This window comes from Ceratotherium simum, chromosome 8, assembly GCF_057802395.1.
Source record: "Ceratotherium simum simum isolate JZ-2026a chromosome 8, ASM5780239v1, whole genome shotgun sequence".
In the NCBI taxonomy this organism is placed as follows: Eukaryota; Metazoa; Chordata; class Mammalia; order Perissodactyla; family Rhinocerotidae; genus Ceratotherium; species Ceratotherium simum.
The window spans coordinates 84,992,349-85,002,510 of NC_141907.1; the positions used below are offsets into that span (position 1 = coordinate 84,992,349).

The 10,162-nt window shown below is 45.3% G+C and overlaps 1 protein-coding gene across 1 annotated transcript in view; it reads right to left on the reverse strand.

Moving 5' to 3' along the window:
* The window catches only part of SLC39A8 (solute carrier family 39 member 8), an 86,543-nt gene extending 79,107 nt beyond the window's left edge, over positions 1-7,436 (reverse strand). The window contains exon 1 of the mRNA XM_004431027.3: positions 6,746-7,436. Coding sequence (XP_004431084.2) covers positions 6,746-6,964 — 219 coding nt within the window. The 5' untranslated portion in view covers positions 6,965-7,436. The remainder of the gene's footprint in view (positions 1-6,745) is intronic.
* Positions 7,437-10,162: the final 2,726 nt, after the last annotated feature.

Below are 10,162 nucleotides of genomic sequence, written 5' to 3' on the forward strand. Positions count from 1 at the left end.
AAACTCTGATTACCAACCACATGAAGCTGCCTTCATTAGGGTCTGCTTTTCTTTTCCCTGAGGAATGTCAAGCCTTCTCAACTTCAGGCTTTATTTTCCATTCCTATTTATATTCCTATTTTTCTCTCCCAACCCCCACTACGACCCAAAGAAATCAATAACATAGAAGATTCAGATGTACATTAAATTTAAAGAAAAAAACCCTTAAACTACAGAACACAGTTGAAAAGCAATGGGTTTCAGTGACGAGAAAATGAAGTCGCCACCCCTCAACATCTCCCAAGATGGGTTTAATCAGGAAACAGGAAGATGGCGTGAACGGCAGAAAACATACAAACTGCAGTTCTCCCACCCAGCAACTGGACTTTATACATCCCTAGAGAGATGTTCTCCCAAAGAAGGAAGAAGTTGAGCTGTCCCCTCCACTGTGACTAAGCGCAGCGATGGCCTGCCTGCAGGTAGGTAGTAACTCTGTGAGAGGACTCTGCTCACCTCCCTCCCCTCATCGCTCAACTCCTTCCCCAGCGCCTGCGCACAGACCACTTTCTCCACAGTCCCGCAGTCAACAACGCAGGTGCTTCACCCACATGATAAAGGAGAGTTTACACCCTCAACTGCCGAAGAGAGAGGGAACTCACTGGCAGAATCCGTCTAGAGTAAAAGTGAGAACAGGACTGAAAGTTTTAACACCAGACATGGTGATTCTCTCATATCCAAAGTCAATCCGTGGAAGAAAGAACAAGTTGACTAAATTGCCTTTCTCCAAGAACATTTCTGAAACTCACAATTAGGAAAACTACTATTGCCAAAATATTTTCTCCAAGAAAAAATTCATCATATAAGAAAGAATAAAAGAAAATTTCATTCTATAAAAGAGAATTCATGTAACCTAGAGGAAGATCCATCTTGTGATTAATAGTACAGACACAATGGTGCAAGCAGATGTTCAATCAACACATACTTTAAAAACCAAACCAGATAAGCAAAATTCTCCAAAAGGAGACTTGACTGATGTGTAACTCCTTCATGAGGCATTTCTCGCTCTTTTGAACTAGTAGCCCACGTTATCAACAGTGTTCGTTTAACAGCTGATCACGCACAGCCCTGGGCGGCGTCTTCTCATGTGTGTCTCAGCGATTCCTGACCCACTGCAGTTTGGCCTCGCCTACCCCTCACAAGTTTCCATGTTATTTCTTCATTAGACTATAAGGTCTCTGAGGATACGACTCTTCATCGTTGTAGTCTCTGTAGTCTCAGCACTGTCCCTTCACGTGACCGAGCGATGGAGCTGGATGAGCGACTGATGATGAGTAACTTCTACCTGTTGTTCACAGTCTGAAGTAACAGCTGCCCTGGCTAGAGAGCATTATTGTCTAGACTATGTTTCTGGACCTTGCACAGTGTTTAGGATTGCCTGAGGTTCTACCACTTATAGCATGACACTGGTTGAGTTACTTAACCTCTCTGTACCAAATTTTTCTCGTGTGTAAAATAAAGATAATAACGGTAGCTTTATCATAGGATTGCTGTGAGTATGAAATGTGATAATACAAATAAATGACTTAAAAGAGTTATGTCACATAGTAAAAGGCCAATAATAAATCCTAGATAAAACAATGTACAAAGGGTCTATGTGACTCCTAGGGTAGTGGGTAATGATGCAAGTTTGGGAGTTGGATATTGAAAGAATGAAGGGCATTTTTCCCATATGGATCCCAATCATACCTGGCATGGAGGCAAACCCAGCTCTTGACATCATAGTCAAATTAATTATGAGTATCCCTCATTTTCCCAAAACCTCCTGGAAACAACAATCACACTGTACAGGGTCAACTTAAATGAGAGTGACATAACAGATCAGAACAGGTCCACTGTCTTGAAGGAAAAGCGACCAGAGACCTGAAGGCAACCTCGCCCTTCTGTCCCGCCCTTCTGTCCTGCCCTTCCAGTTTCTCACCTGAACAAGCAGACCAGACAGCATTCTTAGAAGATTTACCCCCACCATTTCTCAGAACAGAAAGGCCAAAAAAAAAAGAGCAGATACTCTTTTCTCTCCTCTGTCCATGGTCAGTGCTTCCCAGAATCTCCCTCATCTAATCCACCATTACCCCCACCCAAGGAAAAAGTACAACAGATGACAACCAGCTATGCATAGAGCATGTATGTAATGACTACACACACACACACACACACACACACACACACACACACACACACACACACCCTCTTTTTGCTAGGCTGGCCATCCACTGAAATAAGCCAAGAGTTACCTCACTGCCTCTCCCTCTGGCATCGCTGGGCCAGAAGCTAATGAAGGAAAAGATTTAACAATAGTTAAATGACCACTACAGGATAAAGACAGAAGTAGAAAATATTTATCTTTGGGGCTTTTTTGTCTACTCTTAAGCCATGCCTGCACTTCCAGAAGAAGGGCGAGCCTTTATGCTGCCTCCTGTCGTCTCCAGGTTCAAAAATCATTACATCTCGCACAAACCACACAGTGTCCTCCTGAGCTCCCGTCCTGATTCACTCCAACACAGTCCACACTCTGAAACAGACGACTTTTCTGAGAACACGAGTCTGATCCTATTCCACTCTTGTTTGTAATTCTTTAATTAGACATATCATTCTATCATGCAATAGTTACATGTGCATATGGCATACCTCCCCCTATAAACTGGAAAGTCATGTGAGGGCCCAAACTATCTTACTTATATTAAATGATCTTCACTAATTCATTCAAAAAATATATAAGAAATGCATGTTATGTACCAGGCACTACACTAGCCCCTAGAGAGCTGAGTCACATCATTCCCTTCAATTTGTTTAAAATCATCTGTGCGTACAAGTGCTGCTGGGGGGGGGGGGGGGAGTTGCAGCCATATAAACAGAAAATTGTAATACACATAAAATTATTTATATAATTGCAATATATAACGTTATGATTGCACAGGCCAATTAATTAGGATCACAAAGAAGGGGCTCCTACTAGACCCTCGAGCTGATCAAGAAAAGCCTCTCAGAAGAAGTAACGTCTACACTGATACCTGAAGCATCAGCAGGTGTATATGAAGAACCAGGAACCACAGGCAGTCCATTAAGACTCGAGTACCGGCAAAGCATAAGACTTGAGAAGTATGTAGGGACCAGATCATAAAAAGGCTTAAGCCACATCAAAGCGTTTGAAGTTTATCCTGAAGACATTTAATTGTTTTAATAAAATGAATGATATGATCAGATTTGTAGTTTAAAATGATCACTCTAATTAGAGTATAGGAGTCATTCAAAATATTTGTTGAACACATGAATAGTTGTGTCATTAGCATAGTAAAAAATATTTCAGGAATCAAAAAAGAGAAAAGTCAGCTAATTAGTGCTGGCTGTGATGCCCCTAAAACGTTTTATGGTGGAGTTTAACTGGGCTTTTAAAAATGTAGGGTTTTGATAGGGCAATTCAAGGAAAAGAAAGATATTCCAGTTGGAAACAGGAAGAATGCAAGGAAGACTATGAGCTAGGAACTGGCTGAGCAAAAGTATAAGGTGAATTCACTGAAGAGTGAATAGTTTAGTTTAGTGAGTGCTGAGTCTGGAGAGGTAGAATAGACATCTTGGGGTCAACCTTGAGGTGCAGGCCTTGAATGCCAGGCTCAATATTTAAACTTGACCAGCCATGTTGACAGAAGGGTTTTGAAAGAAGAGAGGCATACTGAAAGAGGTTTACAAACAAGATTCAAGCAACCAGGTGATAGGAATTTGAAAGGAAAAAAAAAAAAGATGGAGGAGATGTGCTGCAAGATGCATACCAAAACAAAAGAGTTAGGAGAGAGAAGCCCAAGCATAAGGCTGAGTGACGGTGTGACACAAAGGTTGCCTCCCATGCCCACCTACCACCCCACTCCCACACCTCCAGCACCCGCTAACACTCCCGGAGATGGATTTACTTGAATGGAGGCATTTCCTGCAGTTTAGGGTGATCATCTGGAGAATGAGGATCTTTCTTTTTACCAAGCTGTTTAACCAACGTCTACACATAAGAACTCGGAGATGAGGTGTTTTGAAGAGGAAATGAAGGTAAAAGAACATTTGGAGAGTGAGAAAGGAACATCTGAACAAAGAGAAGGTAGCACCGAAGCCATTCTTAAACCCCTTAAATTAACTCCCCAGGGGTTCATTGAGCTGGGCTTCCCTGTGTGTTCTAGGAACTCCGGAGACATCAGACTCACACCAGCCGTGCAGCCCCAGACCCTTTCAGCTAAAAGGGCTCCCCATTCTCACCGTGTGGGTGGCCTCCTCCACCTACTCTTTGTACCCTCAGAAACCCTAAGAAGCAAAACGATAAACTCAATTGTTCTATTGTCTCCAATTTGAACTCAGGTAACTTTGGTCTCCCAAAGCAACAAGTAAATGGAATAGTACAAAGAGATACTGAAAAAATACTAGAAAACCTTCCAAAACTGTCTAGCAAACCTCCAGAGTACAGTGGTCTATTACCTGAGAAAAGCTCATCTAAGAAATATCACAGCTCTCATCCAAAGGAACAATGTCATTTGTAAATAGATCTCATAGAAGATTCAATGAACCCCAGGCCCATAGAAATAAATTCTTTTTTCTCAGCCTTTTTCAAAGTCAGAAAACCAAGCTTCTCACAGTCGGCTCATACATTATTTATTCTACTTTGTTGCAGGTGAGGAACCTGAAGTTGCATTCTTTAAGGTATACAGATATTAATGGCCCTAAATTATGCTCCAAATTGGATGGTTTCCTGCTGGAGCAGATATGAATTACTGCAAATTACTAGATTCTTCTGGAATGGCATTTCATTTGTTATCATTTAACTGATGATTGTTGTTTTCATCAGGACTTTTTAGAACATCAGATAGATGTTTGTTAGGCCTGATTAAGTGGTAAATTTTCCTTGGCTTCCTTTTGTTTCCAAAGTAATCATGGGCTTCTTCCTGTCTCTTTCTGTTGCCCACAGAGGCCATAATGAGGGTAGTTAAATATGCAAATATGAGAAAGAGAAACAAGGTGTCAACATACATATAATTTACCTACTGAGACATCCTACTTACTCATAAACTGGGAATCACATAGCTAATAAACTGAATAATTTTCCTAAATAATTTAGGCATATTTTCCAGTGTCTTTGCCAGTGGGCAGCTCAGGGGTCTTTTGTCCCTTTATGACTCATCAACACCTCCAGACACTGCAAGATAAGGAGATAACTTAAGTCAAAACAATGTGTGGGCAACAGATACGCAGCTGCAAGTCCAGTCCCCAGGCTTCTTTCCAAGCAGATGACCACCCTTCTCTACCTGGAAATACTGTGGTCAGCTCAACTGTTTCCCTGTTTGAAGAGAAGAGATTGCAACTAAACAGAAAATACAAAGTTGTTTGCTTTGTTTTATTTTCTAAAATATCGATATAATATGTGGGCATTTCAGTTTTTCCAACTGAATATCATTTCTCAGACATTAAACCAGATGCAACACCGTGCCAAAACTGGAACTATAGATAGTTTACTGAAGAAGATGCACAGGCGGACCACAAAACCCTTCTAAATCAAAGGGAAATCACCCTCTGATACCTCATGGCATCAGAAAGTTCTATTTCTTCTTGAGTATTGTATGTTTTAATTGAGGTAAGATATTTCTAACAAAAAGAATGCCAACCTATCTATAATTTTATTATCAAGGAATTTATCTGATTAGTTTCCCTAAATATAATCTCAGGTCAGAGACACTGAGAAATGCGCATTTCCAAGAGTGGAGTATAGTATGCAGCATTTCCCAAACATCTTGGGCCACGAAACTTTTTGTAACACAAACTAACATCGCCCAGAAGTGATGAACAATATGGGAAACACTGCACACTGCTATTCATCATCAGTTGTCACTGGAACAAGAGCAGAAGGAAGAACGTCAAGGCACCGCGTGCACTGAGTTTTAACACGTGGGGAGAAGTTTTGAGGAGTGTGCTGAAAGCACACTCTGCCTACTTCACAACTTTAAGAAACGCTCAGTACATCATAGTATGTTTATTACGGAAATAACTGGGAACCTATTAACAGGTGTGATCTTAATTGCTCCTAGGTAGTTCACGGCTGTCCTTAAATCCTAGGAATTACCAAATGCCTAGATAATACGGTGTATACCCAACACATATTTTTTTTTTTTTGAATCAATATTAGAATCAAACACTTGACCTGACAGATAACTAAAAACGAAGACTCTGAACCCAGTTCGGCCACCAACTGGGTGTGTGATCGGGTCTCAAGGCCTCCTGGGTCTCCCTGTTCCGTGCAGCAGGCCCTTCGGCTCTAGACGCCTCCGGTAACGCACACAGGGAAGACAGCACGGCGCTGGACCCCGCTGGCCCGTGTCACCCACCGAGCAACTGCTAGCCGGGCCGGCACGGGAGCCGCTTCTTTCCTTGGAAGATTTAAGTGCGCCATTCCCAGCTAAAAAGCATATCTTAAGGTGCTTCTCGCCCTCAACTGCTCCATAAACTTTTCTATAAAATCTTAGAACCCAAGCCACTGACCTCTCAGCTCATCAGGCATAAAACCGCCATTTCTGGCCCCCTCACCACCCAGGCTAAGAAGCACGGTCTAGTGAAAATGAAGCCCCACCAGTTACCGCCTCACACTTGGAAAACGTCACGAACTTCTTTCCCCTGCGCGTTGCCCAAAGCCCCCGCGGTCACGCGCCCACGGCGTTCTGCGGGCGCCCGAGCCCGCGCGTACCTGGTTGAAGTGCAGCCGCCCGGGCTCGGGGGCGCCCTCCGCGGGGGCGGCTCCCAGCTGCTCCAGCAGGCGCCCGAGCTGCGCCGCCGACAGGCTCCGATTCGCGCCGAACACGCTCAGCACGTCCTCGCTGAAGGCCAGCCCGGGCCCCGCCGCCGCGCCGCCGAGGCCGGTGGCCGCCAGCAGCACGAGCCCGGCCAGCGCCCGGCCCGGGGCCATCCTGGCCGGGGCCGCCCCTCGAGGGCCCGAACCGGGCTGGAGCGCACAGGGACGCGCCGGGCGCGCCGGCGTCGGCGCCCAAGGGCGCGCAGCTCAGGCGTGGGCGCGGGTCCCAGTCAGCGCGGGCACCCGGCGCCCGTGGTCCTCCGCCGCCTTCGAAAGAGCAGCAGCCCGCGACCTGCGGGGCATTGAAATGGCGGTGCACCCTGGGGGGCCGCTCGAGGCAGCGCGCGCCCCTGGGCCTCCTGGAGAGCCTGAGATAAAGAGGACAAATGGGGACAGAGATAAAGGCCACCGGGCCACCCGCCGGCCGGCCCCGGGAGCACTGCGTGGCCGGAGCCCTCGAACGCCCGGCCGGGCATTGGGCCAACTGCCCCGGAGCTGGTTTGCAAACGTCCCAGGATTTGCGTACAGTGGTGACACACGCTCCTCCCGGGTATAAAGCCTCAGGCACGCCACCGCTTAGGAAGAACTCAAACCACACTCGCTGTAGAAGCCCACCTCCTCTTCCTGTCTTTCTCTTAATCTCCTCAGAGCGGACTTAGAAGGGCCGAGACCGGCAGTCCCCAAGGGGCTACAGGAAGTGGCCCCTTCGGAGTCGTGGGCTTTGAGCGTCTAAAGGGACCCTCCCTCTCCCACCCAGGTCTCTTCTCTGCGCCTGGCAACTAGTAGGAAGGACTCGCTAGCCTGCTGACCTCTCACCTCGCCTGTCTGCCTGTTTCTGTCTCCCTGCGTCCCTGTGTGTCCACGTGAGTCCCTGTCTCTGTCTCAACACTACCTCTGGCAAGTCCGCTGTGAAACTCCGAGATCCGGCCCTGCGCCCTTTACAGATAAGGGAGGAGGGCCGTGTCCCCGCCTCCGCGGCACGTGGTGGCACACTCCCCCAGCATGAGCTCCCGCGTGCGTCCACGCCGGGGCGCAGAGCCGCCGGCCTCTCCCCTTCGCCTGCGTGGCGCGCTCGCAGCCTCGGCCGAGCCGGCTCCCCACCTCACCCCGGGGGTTACCTGAATGCCACCTCCGTGTCGGTGTCCCTAACCTCCTTTCTGGTCTCCGCGGTGTCTTTGTTACCTTGATGAAACCAGCTTCCTGGAATAGAGTCTGGAGCCCCTGGCATTGTCTAAGAGATTAGCAGGAATTGCTTTTTTGTCTTACTTCTTAAACTCAGAGGAGAAAAAGGAAACCAAACCTGTAGCGTGGTGGCGGGCCCAACTAAGCCAGCACTGCCCAAGCGGGCCCTTCCTGACGCCACACGGGATATCCGCAGATTAGAATGAATGTTTGTTCAGATGAGGGTTCAAGAAAAGCTGGCTCAGGTGTAAGGTCAACAAGCTGTGCACAGTGAATGCGGTGTTTGGGGGCAAAAGTTCTGTCTGGATATAACTGTCCAGAAGTAAAGTGAAAACATGATTCACTGTTACGTGGCTCAGGAGAATTCAGTGTTTTTTTCCTTTCATGGGGAGCGTGTACAGGCTCCTAAAACAGCACGTTTTAAGAGTCTCTAAGTCCAGACAAGGGCAGAGAGATGGGGAAGGGGAAAGAATCTCTTCTCGCATGAGAAACTTAGATATAACCTGGAAGAAAGAGACAGGGAGAGAAAATTCCAGAAGAATGAGGATCTAGGCAGACATAACCGAAGGGCTGACCTATCTAGCCGGTTTAACTGTATTCTAACTACAGAGGGCAGAAGGCAGCAGTAACAGGGCAAAGTAACCAAGAAGAAGGTTTCTGCAGAATACAAGGCACAACTGCTTTGTGAAGTAGTAATTTCCTCATGATTGACAGTGATTCAAATGCACGGTATGTGGCAGGAGGGTTCCTGCCTTGGAGGGAGATCAACAAAATGATCTTGATGGTGTGTCCCTTCCAATTATAAAATCTGTATATTTGTTAATATTAATTTACAGAATTACATTGGTGCAAAAAGGGCAAATATCTCACCCAAGGGCCAGAAGTAAGTTCATATCACAGTTAAACTCTTAAATCACACAGCTGGTGGGACTCTTCAAGGTTTCTATTGGATTCTTAAATGCAGTTTGTTGCCTGTTTTTCCTTTTGATCTCAGTGACTCAAGGTGATCCTTGGAAATTAATGAACACTGTAGATGGTTTATCTACACCCAACAAGTTGTTCGTTCCCAACTTGAACTGCAACGCTGATAAGATGTTGGATTTTCCACAAAAGTAAATGAGTTTTAAATAATACAAATTTTATATTATGGATATTTTGAAGTTAAATTTTACTTATCATTCTTTCATTTCTATACGCATACCTTTTGGCAGCCCGTCAACCCCTCGTAACAATAAACAGTAAAATAAATAATAACCTGCTTGGCAACTTTACCAAATACAGTTAATGTAATGTAACCATGCAATTAAGAGAGAGTATTCAGAAAATTACAAGTTACTAACTACCAAATTGGTAAGGTTAATTTCTAGACCATCTACCCTAATGAAATATAATCACCAAAGTACTACTCAGATAATGTTTTAGGGCCCAAAATATGGCATTCTATCGGCAATGTCATTACTGAAGGAAAGGACTTCCAATTTAAAACATAAGGTGTAATGCACAAGCTATAATTTTTTTTGGAAATTTGCCTTAAAAGTCAAATAATTTTAAATGATAATAATGAAGGGAGCATGCCAAAAACATTGGCCAGGATGTTGAAAGAAGTCCTTTGGCTTTCTGACTATGTCACCTGGGAAACCTGGAAAAGTCATTTGACCTGACCAGGATTCAATTCCCTCATCTAGGAAACAAGGAAATTGGGATAGAAGAACAAGTATCCATTGCAGCCTTTTTATTTCTTTTTTTTTTTTTTAAAGATTTTATTTATTGATTTTTTCCCCCCAAAGCCCCAGTATATAGTTGTATGTCGTAGCTGCACATCCTTCTAGTTGCTGTATGTGGGACTCGGCCTCAGCATGGCCGGAGAAGCGGTGCCTCGGTGCACGCCCGGGATCCGAACCCGGGCCACCAGCAGCGGAGCGCACGCACTTAACCGCCAAGCCACGGGGCCGGCCCAGCCTTTTTATTTCTAAATGTTCAGTTTAGAAGTTTTCTCTCAGAACAAAACATGAAACACCAAGAAGAGAGATAAAAGTTCAATTTTCCGATGGAAGGGACATTTAACATCAAATCTTACTTTTTCTAATAACTTCAAATTTTTCTCAGTCCAAATCTTTTGACTATTGTAAA